Source organism: Salmo salar, chromosome ssa01, assembly GCF_905237065.1.
Source record: "Salmo salar chromosome ssa01, Ssal_v3.1, whole genome shotgun sequence".
NCBI lineage: Eukaryota > Metazoa > Chordata > Actinopteri > Salmoniformes > Salmonidae > Salmo > Salmo salar.
In genome coordinates this window covers 123,837,893-123,860,513 of record NC_059442.1, presented here as the reverse complement: position 1 = coordinate 123,860,513, position 22,621 = coordinate 123,837,893, and the positions used below count along the sequence as shown (strand labels likewise).

General features: G+C 42.5%; 1 protein-coding gene across 3 annotated transcripts in view; it reads left to right on the top strand.

Moving 5' to 3' along the window:
* Window positions 1-22,621, top strand: part of LOC106561256 (dymeclin) — a 166,444-nt gene that overhangs the window by 23,121 nt on the left and 120,702 nt on the right. For 2 of the 3 annotated variants that reach the window (XM_014125013.2, XM_014125022.2), the window contains exons 4-8: window positions 3,947-4,040; window positions 7,603-7,736; window positions 11,717-11,789; window positions 14,636-14,761; window positions 18,369-18,511. In XM_014125013.2, coding sequence (XP_013980488.2) covers window positions 3,947-4,040; window positions 7,603-7,736; window positions 11,717-11,789; window positions 14,636-14,761; window positions 18,369-18,511 — 570 coding nt within the window. The remainder of the gene's footprint in view (window positions 1-3,946; window positions 4,041-7,602; window positions 7,737-11,716; window positions 11,790-14,635; window positions 14,762-18,368; window positions 18,512-22,621) is intronic. The other variant, XM_045688127.1, reaches the window with a different exon arrangement.

Here is a 22,621-nt window from a genome sequence, read left to right as displayed (position 1 = left end):
TAACGGGTGGCATCCATAAGTCTAAATATTGCTGTTACATTGCACAACCTTCAATGTTATGTCATAATTATGTAAAATTCTGGTAAATTAATTACGGTCTTTGTTAGGAATAAATGGACTTCACACAGTTCGCAACGAGCCAGGCGGCCCAAACTGCTGCATATACCCTGACTCTGCTTGCAAAGAACGCAAGAAAAGTGACACAATTTCCCTAGTTAAAAGAAATTCATGTTAGCAGGCAATATTAACTAAATATGCAGGTTTAAAAATATATACTTGTGTATTGGTTTTAAAGAAAAGCATTGATGTTTATGGTTAGGTACACATTGGTGCAACGACAGTGCTTTTTTTGCGAATGCGCTTGTTAAATTACCTGTTTGGCGAAGTAGGCTGTGATTCAATGACAAATTAATAGGCACCGCATCGATTATATGCAACACAGAACAAGCTAGATAACTACACATGGTTGATGATATTACAAGTTTAACTAGTGATTATGTTAAGATTGATAGTTTTTTTTAAGATAAGTTTAATGCTAGCTAGCACCTTACCGTGGCTCCTTGCTGCACTCGCATAACAGGTAGTCAGCCTGCCACGCAGTCTCCTTGTGGAGTGCAATGTAATCGGCCATAATCGGTGTCCAAAAATGCTGATTACCGGTTGTTATGAAAACTTGAAATCGGCCTTAATTAATCGGCCATTCCGATTAATCGGTCGACCTCTAATTCAGACCCCTTGACTTTTTCCACATTTTGTTACGTTACAGCCTTATTCTAAAATTAATTAAATCGTTTTTTTCCACTCATCAATCTACACACAACACTCCATAATGACAAAGCAAAAAAAGGTTTTTAGCAATCTTTGCAAATGTAAAAAATAATAATAACTGATTACAGCCTTGAGTCTTCTTGGGCATGACTCTACAAGTTTGGCACACCTGTATTTGGGGAGTTTCTCCCATTCTTCTCTGCAGATCCTCTCAAGCTCTGTCAGGTTGGATGGGGAGCGTTTTCAGGTCTCTACAGAGATGTTCAATCGGGTTCAAGTCCAGGCTCTGGCTGTGCCACTCAAGGACATTCAGAGACTTGTCCCGAAGCCACTCCTGCGTTGTCTTGGCTGTGTGCTTAGGGTCGTTGTCCTGTTGGAAGGTGAACCTTTGCCCCAGTCTGAGGTCCTAGGCGCTCTGGAGCAGGTTTTAGTCAAGGATCTCTCTGTACTTTTCTCCGTTCATCTTTCCCTCGATCCTGACTAGTCTCCCAGTCCCTGCCGCTGAAAACCATCCCCATAGCATGATGCTGCCACCAGAAATCTTAATCGTAGGGATGGTGCCATGTTTCCTCCAGATGTGACGCTTGGCATTCAGGCCAAAGAGTTCAATCTTGGTTTCATCAGACCAGAGAATCTTGTTTCCAATGTGTTCTTGGGGACCTTCAATGCTGCAGACATTTTTTTCTACCCTTCTCCAGATCTGCGCCTCGACACAATCCTGTCTCTGAGCTCTACGGACAATTCCTTCAACCTCATGGCTTGATTTTTGCTCTGACATGCATTGTCAACTGTGGGACCTTATGCAGACAGTTGTGTGCCTTTCCAAATCATGTCCAATCAATTGAATTTACCACAGGTGGACTCCAATCAAGTTGTAGAAACATCTCAAGGATGATCAATGGAAACAGGATGAGCTCAATTTCGAGTCTCATAGCAAAGGTTCTGAATACTTATGTGAATAAGGTATTTCTCTTTTTATTTTTAATACTTTTTCAAGAATTTCTAAAAAACCTGTTGTCGCTTTGTTGTTATGGGGTATTGTGTGTTGATTGCTGAGGATTTGTTTTATTTAATCAATTTTAGAATAAAGCTGTAAAGGCCTAATTCGTGGAGTGCTGCGGAGATGGTTGTCCATCTAATCTGGAAGGTTCTCCCATCGGCACAGAGGAACTCTGGAGCGCTGTTTTTGCTTTGTCACTATGGGGTATTGTGTGTAGATTGAGGGACAAAAAAAAACAGTTTGATCCATTTTTAGAATAACAATGTGGAAAAAGTCAGTCTTAATACTTCACAAATGCACTGTATGTACAGTACCAGTCAAAAGTTTGGACACACCTACTCATTCCATGGTTTTTCTTTATTTTTACTATTTTCTACATTGTAGGTTAATAGTGAAGACATCAAAACTATGAAATCATGTAATAACCAAAAAAAATCTGAATTATTTTACATTCTTCAAAGTAGCCAACCTTTGCCTTGATGACAGCTTTGCACATTCTTGGCATTCTCTCAACCAGCTTCACCTGGAATGCTTTCCCAACAGTCTTGAAGGAGTTCCCACATATCCTGAGCACTTGTTGGCTGCTTTTCCTTCACTCTGCGGTCCAACTCATCCCAATCCATCTCATTTAGGTTGAGGTCGGGTAATTGTGGAGGCCACGTCATCTGATGCAGCACTCCATCACACCCCTTCTTGGTCAAATAGCCCTTACACAGCCTGGAGGTGTGTTGGGTCATTGTCCTGTTAAAAAACAAATGATAGTCCCACTAAGCGCAAACCAGATGTGTGTTTGTTTAATACTTTTTTCAGGACTGCTGGAAAAGCATACCAGGTGAAGCTGGTTGAGAGAATGCCAAGAGTGTGTAAAGCTGTCATCATTTTTGGTTACTACATAATTCCATATGTGTTATTTCATAGTTTTGATGTCTTCACATTATTCTACAATGTAGAAAATAAAAATTACATAAAAAATAAAGAAAAACACTTGTATGAGTAGGTGTCCAGACTTTGACAGGTATTGTACATATATGCATGCATACTGAACAAAAATATAAACTTGATTTTACTGAGTTACAGTTCATATAAGGAAATCAGTCAATTGAAATAAATTCATTAGGCCATAATCTATGGATTTCACATGACTGGGAATACAGATATACATATGTCGTATCTAGTGTGACCACCATTTGCCTCAAGCAGCGCAACACATCTCCTTTGCCAAGAGTTGATCAGGCTGTTGATTGTGGCCTGTGTAATGTTGTCCCACTCCTTTTCAATGGCTGAGCAAAGTTGCTGGATGTTAGCGGGAACTGGAACATGCTGTCGTACATGTCAATCCAGAGCATCCCATACATGCTCAATGGGTGAGATGTCTGGTGAGTATCTATGCCATGGAAGAACCGGGACATTTTCGGCTTACCGTTTACGTGCATTATCATGCTGAAACATGAGGTGATGGCGGCGGATGAATGGCACAACAATGGGCCTCAGGATCTTGTCACGGTATCTCTGTGCATTCAAATTGCCATCGATAAAATGCAATTGTGTTCGTTGTCTGTAGCTTATGCCTGCCCATACCATAACCCCACCGCCACCATGGGGCACTCTGTTCACAACGTTGACATTAGCAAACCGCTCGCTCACACGACACCTTACACGTGGTTTGCATTTTGAGGCCGGTTGGAGGTGGCTTATGGTAGAGAAATTAACATTAAATTCTCTGGCAACTGCTCTGGTGGACATTCCTGCAGTCAGCATGCCAATTGCACACTCCCTCAAAACCTAAGACATCTGTGGTATTGTGTTGTGTGACAAAACAGCATATTTGAGTGGCCTTTTATTGTCTCCCAGTACAAGGTGCATCTGAGTAATGATCATGCTGTTTAATTCGCTTCTTGATATGCTACAACTGTCAGGTGGATGGATTATCATGGCAAAGGAGAAATGCTTACTAACAGAAATACAAACATATTTGAGAGAATTAAGCTTTTTGTGCATATGGAACATTTCTGGGATCTTTAATTTCAGCTCATGAAACAGGACCAACACTTTACATGTTGCGTTTATATTTCTGTTCAGTATAGATTATTGATGTAATGAGTGTCAGAATCACCAAGCAGTTCTTTTAAATACAGTGTACTGTGTCTTCCTCTCTCCTCTGGTCTGTCCCTCCTACAGTTAAGAACAATCCCAGAACAGGGAATTTTGGAGCCCTAGTGAGAATATTCCTGGGAAGAACCAAAGAGTTGAAAATATCCACAGAATGCCAAGAGTGAGTACTATGTGTAAAACCAAGTAACAAGTGCTGTTCCAAGAACAAGTGATGGGATGGGAATCAGTGATCTAAATTGAGTAGTTGAATAATAAATAGACCTAGGCAATGTGTTGTATGCTTATGTTTAAATCAATGACTGGGATGAAATGGTCATGTAGGCTTAGAGTTTGGGCCTATGACATGGATAGTACAATAATTCATATGTTGTTCTGTACTCATGATTTAGTGGTAATGCTGTAGCAGAACCAATGACTTTTTACATTTCCCATGGGAATCCACCAAAAGGTATAGTTTGGGCTGTGTTGGTGACAAACCCAACCGCACTCTGGATGGAAGATCCAACTCATCCAAGTTGAAATCCAGATGATCTGATAAGTGTTTCATTCATAAACCTGAGGGTGGAGTGAGTGAGTCAGTTATCCCTCCCTATTCCTCTCTTCAATCTGGTTTGGATTGGAAGTGGCCATGCGGTTTAATGATACCCGTGAGAGATCCCGCTTATGGTCACTTGTTAGAGAAGAGGAGCAGCTGTCAGACCTCTAGTAAGGCAAGAGACACACCAGCGGTTCTCAGACACCAGCTGTCAGACTTCCAGTAAGTAAGAGACATCAACTAAAACTTCATAGTAATTAGTGGAATAGGGGCGGCTCTAAGTTTACCAACTAGATCTGGTGGACCAGATGTGTGCGGTGGTGGAAAGGTGTCTGCATGGGAAAACTCTGTGGGAGAAAAACATTAAAACATAAAAAATGACAAAATGTGAAGATATTGATGTTTGTGTGAACTGCAAGGCTACGCTGGTTCTCATAGAACTGTGCAGGTCATGCCACTCGTAAAATGGTGGGTGTCCTCACAAGGATTCACATACAACCTTGCCACAGTTACAATGGAAGCTAGTAGTAACTCCCAAAATAAAGGAAACACCACCATAACGTGTCTTAATAGGGCGTTGGGCCACCACAAACTGTCAGAACAACTTCAATACTTCCTGGCATAGATTCACCTGGAACTCTACTGGAGGGAGGTGACACCATTCTTCCACAAGAATTTCCGTCATTTGGTGTTTTGGTGGTGGAAAAAGCTGTTTAAGTCACTGCTCCAGAATTTCCCTTAAGTGTTCAATTGGGTTGAGATTAGGTGACAGAGACACACACACACACACAGGTTCGATACTGCGACCAAAACAGTTTCATTTGATGTAATTTGACTTGGCAGTGCGACACACTTTTTTAAATTGGTCACAAGGGTGCCAGTGGAAAAATGTACCTGGTCACGTTAGTTTTTGGTTCACAATTAGCTTATTTTTGTATTATATTAATTTATTCAAACAGTATTGTGAAATTGCCCAAAAGTAAACCAACTTTCTGAAGAGCCAACAACAGCATGGGAATGCCCCTGTCTGTGTCTGTCAGGACTCCACATAGCCTACAGGGTTGCCCGCTGGCCCGGGGAGGTTTTAGAAACCCTAGTCAATCATCCCTGTCAGTGGCCCGCTGCGGCCAGTGATAAAAAATATTGTAATAATGCTATTTTGAATCTAGGCTACCGTAATTGATTAAAAAAGGTGTTAGTTCATTATGTTGATTATTTATCACGTGTGCTGCACACATATAGCCTGTAGGTAATCTATCCGGCAGAGAGAGCGAGCAGCACTCAAACAGCTGCTTGGAGCAGTTTAACGAAGACTGACAGCGGTAGGTGTAGAAAGGTGGTAGGAAAGATGTTCCAAGTTATGATATCTACCAGTAAATGCTAAGGCAAGAATGGGTAAGCAATGTAACTACAAAGTAGCGTATTTCTACCTGTCAGAATAATAATTATTTGCATTAATCCAGTGGCAATTCGTTTTGAAAACTCCATGTGTGCTATAGAAACACCGCTAACCAAACACAACTGTCTGGCTGGTGTGCACCTGAATTAAAGGGTAACTAAGTTCTTTTCCCCCCAGATTTAAAAAATGCTCCCCTGATGTGGATTTAGAACGTCCAGTTTTGTTTTTCGATTTAAAAAGTGTGATTTTTGAGAATGAAAACCTGAAAAAAATGGTGGATTATGCCCTCTAGATTTAGGAGAAAAGAACACATGTCGCTGTGAAATCTGCAGTAAATACATTTTCACTATATTTTAAGTCTATTTTCTTTGCTGTTACAGTAAATCTATCCAAATCAATGTTAGAACACAAGGGCATACTAATTTAAAGATGGCTTGTCATAATTAGCCTGCTTCTGTATGGAATGCAGGCGCATTATGGGACTCGGGCCAGGTCATTATCAATTATTTTTAAAAACGAGTCTACCAAATCATGTGCTGGTTTCACCAACTGAAAAAGTTGGTAGCACTGGTAGAACAAGTTAGTGTTGAACCCTGCACACACAAACTTTTATCCACATATGCTCCTTTGAGACCCATCTTCCAAAGTCACTGAGATCTGTTCTTCTAGCCATGGTAGCCAAAATAATGGGCAACTGGGCATTTTTATACATGACCATGATGGGATGTTAATTGCTTAATTAACTCAGGAACCCCAACTCTGTAGAAGCATCTGCTTTCAATGTACTTGTTTTCTTTATTTTTTTTTGGCAGTTACCTGTATTACTTTGGTCATAATATTGGCTTGAATGTGTATTTATGCGAGTGTTGGTGTGCTTATTTAAAAGTAATGTAGTTGCTTTGGTCATGTATTGGCTTGATTATAAGTGTTGGTTAGTGTGCTGGTTAGTGTGCTTACATGAACTGTTGGGACATGCCTTTGGTCGTAATATTGGCTTGTATGTGTGTTTTTATGTTAGTGTTGATTGGTGGACTTAAATGAACCGGTGGTACATGTGTGTGACCAGAAATCAGAGGCTCATCCTTCCTTCCTGACTGTCATGGCTATTGTGACTGTCACTGTGAGAGGCTGCTCTTTTCCTCAGTGGTAGTCAAGGCTGCTGCTACGTCTCTATAGCGGATGTGTCGCAAGTCACGACTGTTGTCACAACTGTTGTCACCTGCTGTGACTTGTTTTTGTGAGTGTTGGCTTTGTTGGTGTTCTTATATGACCTGGTGAACACCAGAGATCAGAGCAGAGGCTCATCCATCCTTCCTGGCTGTGGTAACTGTCTGAGTGTGAGAATAGAAAATTAGTCAAGGCTACTGCGTGTCTCTATAGCGGATGTGTCACGAGTCATAACTGCTGTCTCCCTGAAGGGGCCAGTCAGTCTGAGGACAAGCCAAGGGGCCACAGGACATCTCTATGTCACAGGATGTCCGCTGTCTGTAGCCTTGACAAGGCCACCCAGCCACCAGTTTTTATAACAGGGTTGTTTACTATGTCTGCAGTTCCCCTCAACCCCTCCCTCCAGTCTATAGATAGTGGTACTAGGGACTTAATGCGATAAACAACCAAATCAGTTTTCGTTAACAATGAGCATATTTGACACAATGGAATGAAAGTGCCTGATTTTCATGTTTAGTATTTGTGTTAATTACGATGCCTAGATTTGTCTTGTCTTGATAAAGGAATAATACAAATCTCAACCAGGTAATAATCTTCATCTTCTTTTTCCCCCCTTTCCAGTCAGCTGTTCATCTGGCAGGCCCACAATACCTTGTTCATGATTCGCTGCCTTCTCAAAGTCTTTATCAGGGAGATGACAGAGGAGGAGCTGCACTTACAGTTCTCCTACCAGGAGAGGGTGCCAGGCTCCTGTGGTGAGTGAGAGAAATCCCTTTATCCCTCGCTTCAGACCTGTATTCCTTTATCCATCCCTCCACGCATGCACACGTACACACGCACACACACACGTCCCTCCACCTCCGCATCCATCCCCCTTTTCAATACTGAAGCACAGCCAGGACAGTGTGTCATTGCAGACGGGAGAGTGGAAGAGAGCAGTTAGTGTGGGAATTGGGAAATGTTTCTCTTTATAGTAAAACCAGTGAGGAAAAGAGTAAACATCTTGATCAAGTAAAAGATTAGGAAATGATGTGAGTTACTCTGAGGTAAATGGTGAATTTCACAGAACACATACAGAGACTGACGATGTCTTAAACATACAGTCTGGAGCACAGGAGGCTGCTGAAGGGAGGACGGCTCATAATAATGGCTGGAATGGAGTGAATGGAATGGTATCAAACACATGGAAACCATATGTTTGTGTTCGATACCATTCCAATTATTCCGTTCCAGCTGGTCCTCCACAATTTAAGTTGCCACCAGCCCCCTTTGGTCTGAAGGTGCCACACAGTGATCTGCGGTTATTATGGCTGGCTTTTTGTTTAATTTATCCCTTTGCCAGTAAGAGTAAATTATGGGGGGAGAGACGGTATTTGTTTTACTCAATGCCTATGAGCAAGAAATAATTTACGCTGATCTCACATCCTAGCTAACCATCTGAGTGAATTTAGTCTGATGTGATGGTAAGGAAATCATCCTGTATAGTGGGAAATGTTTTGCTTTTCAGTAAAACCAAGGACAGAAAAGGGTAAACATCCTAGTTTGTATAGTGAATTATTGGGAAATTACATTGTTTGTTTTACTTTGACCTATGAAAAAGAAAACAACTTTTGCACAGAGTACACACACCAGGATTTCCGTTAGGAAAATGTGGTGCTGTACAACATGACCTGGAATATTTTAATTTACCGGTCATTTGAGAAATTTACCAGACCCATATGCATTGGGTGCGTAACCCATTTTGGTGTCCAACCACAGTGCTCAGAATGACAGGATTATGGTAATTCATCTTAACAGAACATGTAATGAAGCAGCCAATAAAACGTCATTTTCAAACATTTGCCAAAACTCTATTCTAAACAGCGCACCTGATGGGAGCGGTTCCATACGTATCAAAATCTCCATTCGAAACATAGAAAGAGGGGGAATCTAAAGATGCATCTACAAGGATGGGTTGCTAATATGACTAGGATTGTGCTTTTGGCATCTGGATGAAAGAAAGTTGATATGAAAAGTCTTTCATAAATTTGCCAAAGTTATGTAATTATCCCTGTCTCTACAGAAATAAATCAAATCATTCAAATACTTCACCAGAAAGCGTAATTTAGCGACAGCGGAATCGAGGATCTATATTTTATTTTCTGTTGTTTTTTTGTTGTTGCTGTTGATTGTTTCAAACCACAAGCTTGTAGTCCTATGCCTATTTGGGAGGCCCGCAAATTGGGCAGAGCAAGTGGCAAAAGACATGGCTGAATACTGAGTTGTGGCTGTCAGTGAAAAGCATCTAAAATATGTATGAAGATAATGTGTCTTGAGTATAATTTAAAATGTTGAGACAAGAAGAAGGGTATGGGTGTGTGACGAAGATATAGGCAAGTCCCTCTCCAGAAGGACTCAGCTGTCTCCCGCCAATTCTTGCGCATTCATTGTTTAATTGTGTGAATTGTTTGCCCTTTGATTGTTTATTTTTTTAAATTCCATATGTCACCAGTAGTAAATGTATGTAATACGGAATTGATAAAAAGTGTAGTTCAAGACGTATAGAAAGGGAGGTAGACACGCTGAGTGGAGAGATGAATGCAATTGAAAGAACCTAAATGTATCATATTTTCTGCTGTTTTTATTTGTCGGCTTTATGTATTTTGTTTTAGTTGACAATGGAAGTTCTAGGCCTACTGCTGCATTAGCCTATAGACTGAGTTCAAAGAGCTCATTTCTTTAGCCGCCAATGGATTGCGGTGTATCAATGTGTCCATATGGCAGAGGCTGGTGCTCTCACTTTAGTTGAATTTAAACTTTTAGATTTTTACCATTTTAATTCAGATTTTTATGATTTACCATGTGACAAAGATTTTGACAAACAAAAATGTTATTATTGAAATTAAACTGTTCCACAAATGTGCATATGAAAATCATAACTGGCACCGCAGATCGGTAGAAATGGTAGGATAAATGTTTTGCTTCCCCGAACTTGAAATTAACACACCGCCTATGAAGTTTTTATAAAATAATTGCCTCCACTTTTCCATGGTCGGATTTGCTTATAGGCTACTTTGAAGCAAGGTATGACATGCCTCATAATATGAAGTAAAGCATTCAGGTTTCAAACAATTAAGCAGGCCTATGTTTTCAAAATGCATACTGCCTCCAGCTCACATTGTGAAGTGCTGGTGACACACTGATAGCCTTTTGCCTGCACTTGAATGATGAATGGAGGCATGCTTCAATTAGGTTACCAGTTGACCCAAAAAAATAGTAGGCCTAGCTATTTTTAATCGTGGCCATGAAAACAGTTTAACCTGTAGACGATAAGCATGACGGTCAAATGTATTTGCCTCCACTAGTATTTCCATCAATTAATAAAAAGCATTATTTTGCAATTACACTTTTTTTCTCCCAGTCATTTTGGCCGGCAGCAGTTTTATTTATTGGCTTTTCATTTTTCTTATCGTCCGATAGCCAGCTAAAGGAAACCCTAATGTAGAGACTGATGTCTTAATCACACACTCTGAAGCTGCCACACACTTAAGCCTATGTGAACTGCGGTTCCTTCATTCATCCCTTTGCCAGTTCAGTCACTCCATTTCCTCATCTGGTATTGTCTTCAGTGGCTGCTGGGTAGGTCACCCTTCCAGAGAGAGGGGGAGGGAGATATGGGGGGGACGTGGAAAAACGGAATCACATCCTTTCATCAGAGTTAATATCGGCTCTGTAGTCTAGATTGGGTTCCCATTTAAGCCCTTGGCTCCCAAGGGTTGGACTGACGTTGGTGGGAAAAGCTGGGGAAGGGAAGAGAGGGGGACATTAATGGGAAGAAAAGAGAGGGAAGAGGGAGGAAGGGAGGGAGGGACGTTAGTGAGAATAGAAAAGAGGGGGATGTTAGTAGGACGAAGAGAGAGCTAGAGAGGAGGACTGGAAATGCTTAATTGGAAGTTGTTGGAGACGGAGGAGGAGATGGTGCCAACAGGCTGTCTTCACCCTCCACTGTCTCTCTTTCAATCCTTCTCTCTCCCTGGAGGGGAAGGGGAGGGAGGGAGAGTGGGAAAGGGTGGAAGAAAATGGAGAGAGGGATGGAAGAGAGAGGAGAGAGAGGAATTTCAATGGCGTATTGCTAGGAGTTGCAGAAACCAACTGAGACAGAGCAGAGCAGTTGTTTTTATTCTTGTAATTTATGTTGTTTCTCTGTTGGTGTTCACAGATTGATACTGTAAATGTGTAGACAGGGAATAGTCTTTTAGTCACAGGAGATTGAACGCGGCGAATCCCGCTTCCTGTTGCATCATGCTGATGGCAGAGTCAGGATATGGCATTCACGGCTTGAGTCCATGGACCAATCCCACCTTGTGGTGTGGCCAACATCCCTGTGGAACGTTTCTGACTTGTAGAATCCATGTCCTGAAGAATTCAGGCTGCTCTGGAGGCAAAGGGGAGTCCGACACAGTACTAGATGGGTGTACCTAATAAACTTTGTGTATATTTAATCAGTATCAAGGTCATGCGTCCTATGGAGCCTTCCCACTGTGCCTTGTGTTCTTCTTATGTGTTTCTGTTTGCCTGTCAGCTTGGGTTGCACTCACCACAGCTTCCCATTGAACCCAAATGGACACAGTGGTCTTTTTACTGTGGTAAGGGAGTGATTTTTTGTTAGCTACTGCTGATCTAATTGAAACTGGGGTGAAAGCAGAAACAGGCTAGGTAATTGGCTTAACCCCAGTCTCTCTCTCGCTCTCTCCAGACACAGGGAGCGAGGTACTGCTGGAAGAGCTGATGTGTAACCTCGTACACCTGGTGGTGGAGGTTCCCCTGCTGTGAGTATACCTCTCCTGGGGTAATGGGGTAAGGTGGTTAGAGGGAATGGCATAGAGGGAGGGGAGCAGAGTGAGGTGTGGTGAGTCTGGACCCCCTGTGACGACCTCCACGTGCTTTAATGAGTACCTGGACAGTGACAAGTGAAAGGCCAGCTCTACACACTACAGCTTCTCTGCACCTACTATATCATCAGTTAGACTCGTAGCATTTTATACCTCCCCTTTTTCATATAAAACCTGACACCATAATCTGGTCCTAATGGCACTGTCTGTTGAAGTATCAGTGGTGGCTTTGGACCCCGGACAGGGGCAGATGGGGGTAGACCAAGGTAATATGATCCTGTGTTCTGCCCCATCTCATTGAGCTCCACTGTGAATACACAAGGTCCTCTGGTGTCACACCAAGGACACCGTCTTTTGTTTTTGTCTTTCTATTCACCTACTCATCTTGCATCTCTGACTCTGTTTGCCAGCCCCTCTCTCTCTCTCTCTTTGTGTGCCAGCCGACTTTTCTATCTTTTTCTTTCTGTCTCGGATAGAATAGAGGTCTCTGGCAGAGGTTCAGAGGCAGAGGGTCACTGGATCTCTGTGCTCCCATTGCAGTGCTGTCTCATGGTCCATCTGGTGGGGTGGACACACTCCCTCTCTCACTCACACACCCACACACAGTGAGGCGGTTGAGAGACACTGAGGGTTGGGTAGGGAGGGTCAAAGGGAGAGGCAGGCGGTAAGGGGAGAGGAGCCCCTTGGATAGCTGTTTAGGGGTGGGACATGTAGCCAATGCCCTGGGGAGAGAGCAGGGAGAGCGGATGGTCAGTGTGTGTCTTCAGCTGCATTCCAAATAGCACCCTATTCCTTATATAGTACACTACTTTTGACCTGAGCCTTACGTCTTTGCTGTGCTGATTCGGCATTTCGCTCCGGCTCAGGGGCTTTGTTGGGTTCTGTGGCGCCGGGCTGGTCGTGGTGAGTCGGCCCAGATCTGGCCCGGCATTGCTGCCGGCGCTGGTGTACATTTCAAAGGCATTTCTCCGCTACGCCTCTGTCTTCGCTTTTGTGCTTTTCCAACACTCAGCAGTGTGTGTGCGCACACGCATGTTTATGCCTGCGGCTGTATGAGTCTTTGTGTGTAAGTTCATCAAACAGTCAGCAGTACACTCATTTCTATGTCTATTTCTTTTGCCTTTAGTTTTCATGGTCGACATTTCTATGACTTTTTATTTAGGCCTGGCTACACCTATTGTTTAGCCATGCCATTCACTTCTGAAGGTCTGTAAAAGTGCCCGTGCTGAAAGCATGAGTCTCCTCCTTTGTGTGTGTCGTGAGTATGGCCATGCTCCAGGCCAAGACTGCCTCCCTCCCTCACACTCAATATAAAAGCATCGGCATGGCGATCTCCATGTCCCATGGAATATTCTCAGGGTTTCCTTGTCTTCCGTTCCTCCTCCATGTGTCCGTCTTGCCTAGAACCTATGAATCGTGATGATGACGAGGATAGTGATTGAGGAGTGCATGACGGTAACCTTACTCTAAGAGTGGAACACACTCATACACACTTTGCTATGTAAGTGTCTTATTCAAATCTCCTTGTAGTAACTCTATCAAAGACAAAAGGAGGACTGACCGATGTTATTACTCTTGTTTACATGAGAGCCATTCCAAGGCAAAGGTTGGTTGAGGTTTGAAAGAAATGATTGACAGGGGTTTGAAACAAACACATCTCTCTGTCTCTGTTCAGCGTTTCATTCCATTCTTCATTGTTTTGAAGCTTCACAACGTCCTTGTTTTTTTTTCTTCTTTTCGCTTTGTTGCCGTCGGCCCATTTCCTATCTACGTGCTCCGAGGAGAGGGACAGAAAGCCTGACTTTCGGTAGAATTCAAGAATGTATCCCATTTTAAAAACATTTAAGAATGTTTAGACAAATATTTTGAGAGTTGACCAGTGATGGACTGCAGCAATCAATATATGATTGATTGATTGAACTCCTTTTGTTTAGGATCCATCACTTGTTCTCACCGTTTATCCAATAAAAAAATGTAGGCCTAACTAGAACAGTCACCTAGTACAGTAGCTAGGACAGGCACGCACCATTTGGAGGTGTTTTCCATGGTAGCTTGTGTTAAACTGAAAAGGAAAATAAACATCTGAAGGGCATAGATGTTTTATATACAGTACAGACTGTATAATCTGTGTGTGCCAGTTGGTGTGATTAATGCCAAGAGGAACACTAGATCAATTCCTCACACTACCTGTGTGTGTGTGTGGGGGGGGCACAATGGTGTTGGTTGTGTCAGTTGAATAGCCCCCCACTCTGAGTACAGTGGTAAAAATAGAACCCTGAAAGTGAAAGGCATCTGTGGCGTGACATCACTGGCTGCGGAATGGAAGCGAGGCGGAACTGGAAGAGTGTGGGGGGACAGGAAGGAGAGGAACAATGGGGGGGTTCAGAGTGTGAGAGACAGGGATCAAGAAAGCGAGAATAGGAGGGACAGAAAAAGAGAGCGAGTGAGGAAAGACTGGTGGTGACACTGATGCTCAAAGACCATCTCTCTGTCATGACGAGTGTCACTAGACATATTAATCATATTACACAGAGATACTCAATCTGTTAGTCACTGTATGTGGGCCAATTCATGAGATGAGAGAGCAGCTTATGTCCTCCTCAGTACACACCAGTTTCATTCAGAATACTATGTTCCATGTGTGTTTCCTGTCAACTTACAGGCTTGAGCACAAGATGTTGAAAATACGTATTTTCAACCCCCCCAAAAATATTTTATGTCTATTTAACACAGTGTGTGTTTGTCTGTCTCCCTCTCTCTCTCTCTCTCTGTGTGTGTTACAGGGACATCACGTACAGTATCCTGTTTGAGGCTGTAACCACCATGCTGGTGTTGCTGTCCTACCAACTCTTTCACAAGGAGATCCTGAGAGACGGACTCATCTACCAGTACCTGATGAAGGGGCGATGGTGAGTGGAGAGATGGTGACGCGCACACACATACACACCCGACGGTGAGTGGAGGCATTTGAATGAAATCAAATACTATTTCAATCTAGGTCTGCTACTGTATGTACCTAAACACATATGGGTCTGTGACTGTAGTCTCAACGCCTTCCCCGTTCACTCTTATTTGGCATAATCACAACCTAAAAGTAACCTTGGCAAGCGAGTCTCTACAATGACACAATCACATGATCCTAACTAAGAAACTTTAGCAGGAGTCTCCATGAGTCCTTGGAAACAGCTAGCTACATGTTACAGGTTGTGATTCAGATTGTTCCAGACAGGGTTCCGAGTAACATTATCAAGGTCCGAGTAATGTTCTCACGTTCCACGGAAAGTGGTCCAGCCAAGATGTCGGTCTCTGCCACTAAGGAGCCAGTCATCTCCCTGGTGGGTCTGGAGGAGTGCATCCCAAATGCTACCCTATACCCAATATAGTGTACTACTTTTGACCAGGACCAATAGGGACAGACCCTACTCTGTCTGAGGTTCAGTGGGAGGCTGGCCAGGGCACACAAGAAAGCTGAGCTTCTGCCTCAGCCAAAAACAAGGCCCACAAAAACAAACACAAGTTGTTTTTCTAAGCGCTCCACTTCTCTCGGTCTCGCGCACACGCAACACACACGCAGCACACGGTCCCCCTCTCTCTCTCTACACACACACACACACACACACACACACACACACACACACACACACACAGTCACTCACAATAGAGTTTGTGTTTCTCTCCTCACATTCAAACAGAAACGGAAGCCCACCGCTGCTTTTCTTGGGACGTTTTCCCATATCTGTCCAACGTTAAAACAAGAAAATAGGTTGGTTTCCCACAAAAACATCCAAAAACAGTAAACACTTATTAATCACAGAAAAGCCAGTCATCCTCTCACCTGAGTCCTGATATTTTAATAATAGATTTTTTTTGGTAGAGAAATTTCCACTCTGTTTTACTCACAATAAATGTGTAGGTAAACAACTGTACAGATGAAATGTATATATTTTTTTTTACAAAAATTTACCAACTTTTTTTCTGTTGTATTAGTCATTTCATTGTTTCTGCAGATAGATGGCATAGGTCAGGAATATGTCATATTTTATTCAACGGGTGGGTTTAAAACTGAATTCCAGCCGGTGTCTTTTCCGCAAGTTACCACTGGCTAATCTATGACGTTAAAATACCTAGTTACTCTGCGCAATCCACCCTCTCATTAGCACAGACAAGCAATTTATAAACTTGATCTCCACTATAAAAAGCATCTAGACATTATCTCACTATACCTTTTAGACTAACATTTAGTTTTCAACAGCAGAGATTTGTATAAATATTGCTGTCTGTCTCTTCGACATATACAGCATTGTATCAATATTCAAATTTGATCTCCAGCGGTCCCATAGTAATGAACGTGTTGGGAGTCGGGACGAGACAGACAGACAGGCAGGCAGCGTTTCCCAACCATTCGGAGTCATGAATCAGCTGGCATCATTTTTATGGATATATACAAAGAAATGTTAATTGAAAAAAAGGTACAAGAATCAAATTGCAGCTAGTTTGCGGTCTTTCCAGCTTCAGTTTTAAGTGATTGTGTTAGCTGTGTTGTTGGCTAGCTTCTCTGAACAACAGTGTCCTGACGAGAGAGCACATTATCTATGCCAGGTGAAATCGCGCCTCTTTAGCTCATTGTTATGGATGTATCCAAATAAATGTCTCTAGAAAACAGCTTAAACAATTTCAAATGAAGTTACTTTGCAATTCTGCCTGCAGTTTTTGATGTGACTAAGTTAGCCATAGTTGGCTAGCTAGCAAGCAAGGGATAACAACGTTGCCAGCTAGTATGGCAATGGAACAGAACAAAAAGACTGAACGACTGGCTTGTGTCTAGCAACCGAACCAATAGAGCGAACGATCAGCCGGTTTGGGTAGCAACTCTAGATTTGTGTCGAGACTATATCTTGTGGAAGGACGAATAAATTCAGCAAAATAACTTTTTAATTAAAGTATTTCAATCATTATTTGAATATATTGGGAACTCGACTTTGTCTCAGGCCTAACAACACCCGTGCCAATATATCCCAAACACTGGCCTCGAGGGCATTATCACTTAAATGATGGTGATAATGTGATAAATAACATGTAATAACATACGATAACCAGTCATGCCCATCTATTGCTAGCAGGTCTACTGGGCCTCTCTGTGTCAGTAGTGGTGCGTGGGTAAAATCACTGGGAAGCCAGAAAGAAAATGCCATATTACCACCTAAGTGTTCTAATAATTGCGTTGTTTGCTCTGTAACCAGTTAGTTTATATGCCTTGCGACCGTGATCTATAGGTCTAAAGGCCGAGACCATAAGAAGGCAGTGGCAGAATAAATTCAACCACACCTTTTGTTTCGTCACAAAACTGGTGAGCAACCTCTGTCCGTTGAAGTCCACAAAGCATATTGCATGTAACAGTTACATGACCTACAGCATGGTCAAGCACGTTTTAATGTTTCCGCCATTTTCGGACCACGGAGAGTTACCGCAAGTCGCAAAGTAAACAGGCGCTGCCTCCGCTATTCCGGCACCATTTCAACATCATAAAATCACCTATGCGTAGGCTAATACAGTGACAACTAAAAGATGCCAAAAACGATTTAGTCCGTTCAACTTAAGCTAAATATGTAGTTGTCTATAGTTCTGATTTATGTGTGTTGAACTTCCATCTTCCCAGGGTTTTATGGTCCCGTGTGGCTCAGTTGGTAGAGCATGGTGTTTGCAACGCCAGGGTTGTGGGTTCGATTCCCACGGGGGACCAGTACGAAAATATTAAAAAATGTATGAAATGTATGCATTCACTACTGTAAGTCGCTCTGGATAAGAGCGTCTGCTAAATGACTAAAATGTAAAATGTAAAAATGTCAGGGCAGGGGTACAATTAATAAATGAATGGTTGCATCAGAATCACCAATATATTAATTGACCAGTATGGAGAATTAAGTAAAACCACAAGCCCAAATCACTATTGCCATACATGGCTAATTTATGAATGAGCCTATTTTAGCTAGCCACCGGAAGACCACAACACAACAATTCAAGTTGTTTCTCTCAATGACGTATGCTGTCGATGCGATTTGATAGGAATGATGCCAAATCCAAACTGGCTTCCCTTGACACTTTTCATTTTGGTGTACCAGGACCATTCACAGTTGAGCTCACTCAGTTTAGCTCAACGGTGATTGACTCTTATTTCATACTTTTTTTGTCAAGGGCTTGCTGGCTTCCCTTGCATTCAATGCTACAGGCGGCAACAATGTCATACTCTTTTAGACCAGACAGCATCAGATAGATGGCTTACACATACCAGAGGGGCACTGTTTTGCTCGTTTGGATGCTTTCTCCGGTGAGATACATTCAACCTCTTGCGAATTGAATGAAAATGATAAAACACAGAGAGACTAAAGATACATTATTTTATGTTTTTATATTTTTTCTTGGGTACATTTTTTGGGGAAGCCTGGCTTTCCTTGGCATCCATGAATACATGCTGTTGACTTAGTGTCACTAATTGTCTCGTTGTCTCATCTTCAACAGTCTGTCCCTGACCAGTCAGTTGGTGAAGACTCTGCTGTATAACTTCATCAGACAGGAGAAGTGTCCGCCTCCTGCCACACACATCTTTGAACAGCAGTCTGACGGAGGAGGCCTGCTGTACGGACTTGCCTCGGGAGTAGCAAGTAAGTAACAACAGGTGCACAGACAGACAGGCAAATTACTTATACAGACACATACAGTACCAGTCAAAAGTTTGGACACAGCTACACATTCAAGGGTTTTTCTTTATTTTTACTATTTTCTACATTGTAGAATAATAGTGAAGGCATCACAACTTTGTAATAGCACATATTACATATTACATCATGTAGTAACCAAAATAGTGTTAAACAATCCAAATATATTTGAGACTCTTCAAAGTAGCCACCCTTTGCTTTGATGACAGGTTTGCACACTCTTGGCATTCTCTCAACCTGCTTCACCTGGAATGCTTTTTCAACAGTTTTGAAGGAATTCCCACATAGAGTATGTGACCGACCGGCTCAAAACGGTCTTATGTAGCAACATTTTTAAATAATTTTTTACATTGGCTAAAAGTAGAGACTCAGAGCTACAAAATGGTATATCATACACTACGGTAGGGGAACATTGGGAAAGAAATTCTGCTTTGAAAGTTGATAAACTTATAAACTCACTTTTGAGAAAATGGCCTTTGAATGTTTTGGTACTACTACTGGAGAGCCCTTCTTTGTCTACCCCCATTCTGCATCGTTCACACCCTCTTTAAGTGTTGATCCGAGTGTTCAGTACTAACTGCAGTCAAGCACCCAAGCTAACTTGCTAGCTACTTCCAGACACAAATGAGAGAACACCTCACTGAACATTACTCGCCCTAGCAGAGCTGGTTAGGCTGTTATGTTATCCAGGGCATTGGTGACTGCAACTGTGCTGACAGATTGTCCGTTCGTAAATTCAGAGCGCTTCGTGTTCAGAGCGCACACTGGACGCTCTGGCCGATGAGTATGTTGATCCGAACGTTCTGACCTCACACCGGCAGTCAAGCACCCAAGCTAACTGGCTAACATTGGCTAGCTAGCAAGCTACTTCCAGACACAAATGAGCGATCACCCCACTCTGACCATTTTACTCGCCCTTGCGGAGCTGGTTAGTCTTTTTTCATGTTATCCAGAGCGTTGGTGACTAACTGTGCTGCTGGCAACAATTTAATTACGCTTTTTTGCTGATGTTTACTGACACCGGCCATATTCAACAGGTGTTGAGCATTCGGAAATTCATCAGTTTATTCTGTGCTCTGGCACACTCAGACGAGAGTGCTCTGAAATCGGAGTAGGTGGCCAGACTGAATTTACGACCACACCCGAAATGGTTACTTGCATAGTGGAGTCTTTTGTTAAGACATGTACAGTGGGGGAAAAACGTATTTGATCCCCTGCTGATTTTGTATGTTTGCCCACTGATAAAGAAAGGATCAGTCTATAATTTTAATGGTAGGTTTATGTGAACAGTGAGAGACAGAATAACAACAAAAATATCCAGAAAAACGCATGTCAAAAATAATATAAATTGATTTGCATTTTAATGAGGGAAATAAGTATTTGACCCCCTCTCAAACAGAGCTGAGATTAGGAGCACACTCTAAAAGGGAGTGATCCTAACCGCAGCTTGTTAACTGTAAAAAAGACACCTGTCCACAGAAGCAATCAATCAATCAGATTCCAAACTCTCCACCATGGCCAAGACCAAAGAGCTCTCCAAGGATGTCAGGGACAAGATTGTAGACCTACACAAGGCTGGAATGGGCTACAAGACAATCGCCAAGCAGCTTGGTGAGAAGGTGACAACATTTGGTGCGATTATTCGCAAATGGAAGAAACACAAAAGAACTGTCAATCTCCCTCGGCCTGGGGCTCCATGCAAGATCTCACTTCGTGGGGTTGCAATGATCATGAGAACGGTGAGGAATCAGCCCAGAACTACACCGGAGGATCTTGTCAATGATCTCAAGGCAGCTGGGACCATAGTCACCAAGAAAACAATTGGTAACACACTACGCCGTGAAGGACTGAAATCCTGCAGCGCCCGCAAGGTCCCCCTGCTCAAGAATACATATACATGCCCGTCTGAACTTTGCCAATGAACATCTGAATGATTCAGAGGACAACTGGTGAAAGTGTTGTGGTCAGATGAGACCAAAATGGAACTCTTTGGCATCAACTCAACTCGCCGTGTTTGGAGGAATGCTGCCTGTGACCCCAAGAACACCATCTCCACGTCAAACATGGAGGTGGAAACATTATGCTTTGGGGGTGTTTTTCTGCTAAGGGGACAGGACAACTTCACCGCATCAAAGGGACGATAGACGGGGCCATGTACCGTCAAATCTTGGGTGAGAACATCCTTCCCTCAGCCAGGGCATTGAAAATGGGTCGTGGATGGGTATTCCAGCATGACAATGATCCAAAACACACGGCCAAGGCAACAAAGGAGTGGCTCAAGAAGAAGCACATTAAGGTCCTGGAGTGGCCTAGCCAGTCTCCAGACCTTAATCCCATAGAAAATCTGTGGAGGGAGCTGAAGGTTCGAGTTGCCAAACGTCAGCCTCGAAACCTTAATGACTTGGAGAAGATCTGCAAAGAGGAGTGGGACAAAATCCCTCCTGAGATGTGTGCAAACCTGGTGGCCAACTACAAGAAACGTCTGACCTCTGTGATTGCCAACAAGGGTTTTGCCATCAAGTACTAAATCATGTTTTGCAGAGGGGTCAAATACTTATTTCCCTCATTAAAATGCAAATCATTTTATAACATTTTTGACATGCGTTTTTATGGATTTTTTTTGTTGTTATTCTGTCTCTCACTGTTCAAATAAACCTACCATTAAAATTATTGACTGATCATTTCTTTGTAAGTGGGAAAACGTAAAAAATCAGCAGGGGATCAAATAAATTTTCCCCCCACTGTAGCTAGCTAGCTAGGTAAACAATGAACCATAATCCCAACTCATAACGTTACTACCCTGCATGAATCTGCAGGTAGCTAACCAACCAGGTTCAATGTTAGCTAGCTAACATTAGGCTATAGCTAGCCAAGCAAATAGCTCTGAGATACGAATAATAAGATCATATGTTAGATAGCTAGCTACATAACGTTAGCTGGCTGGCTCGCTAGCTTATGTTACGTGTATGATCTTATTATTCGTATCACAGAGACATTTGCTTGGCTAGCTATAGCCTAATGTTAGCTAGCTAACATTGTACCTGGTTGGTTAGCTACCTGCAGATTCATGCAGGGTAGTAACGTCATGAGTTGGGATTATGGTTCATTTTCTACCAGGCTGGCTAGCTAGCTAGCTACAGTTGAAGTCGGAAGTTTACATACACCTTAACCAAATACATTGAAACTCATTTTATCACAATTCCTGACATTTAATCCTAGTAAAAATTCCCTGTCTTAGGTCAGTTAAGATCACCACTTTATTTTAAGAATGTGAAATGACAGAATAATAGTAGAGTGATTTAGTTAGCTTTTATTTCTTTCATCACATTCCCAGTGAGTCAGAAGTTTACATACACTCAATTAGTATTTGGTAGCATTGCCTTTAAATTGTTTAACTTGAGTAAAACATTTCAGGTAGCCTTCCACAAGCTTCCCACAATAAGTTGGGTGAATTTTGGCCCATTCCTCCTGACAGAGCTGGTGTAACTGAGTCAGGTTTGTAGGCCTCCTTGCTCGCACACGCTTTTTCAGTTCTGCCCACAAATTCTCTATAGGCTTGAGGTCAGGGCTTTGTGATGGCTACTCCAATACCTTGACTTTGTTGTCCTTAAGCCATTTTGCCACAACTTTGGAAGTATGCTTGGGGTCATTATCCATTTGGAAGCACCATTTGCGACCAAGCTTTAACTTCCTGACTGATGTCTTGAGATGTTGCTTCAATATATCCGCATCATTTTCCTACCTCATGATGCCATCTATTTTGTGAAGTGCACCAGTCCCTCCGGCAGCAAAGCACCCCCACAACATGATGCTGCCACCCCCGTGCTTCACGGTTGGGATGGTGTTCTTCGGCTTGCAAGGCTCTCCCTTTTTCCTCCAAACATAACAATGGTCATTATGGCCAAACGTTTCTATTTTTGTTTCATCAGACCAGAGGACATTTCTCCAAAAAGCAAGATCTTTGTCCCCATGTGCAGTTGCAAACCGTAGTCTGGCTTTTTTTATGGTGGTTTTGGAGCAGTGGCTTCTTCCTTGCTGAGCGGCTTTTCAGGTTAT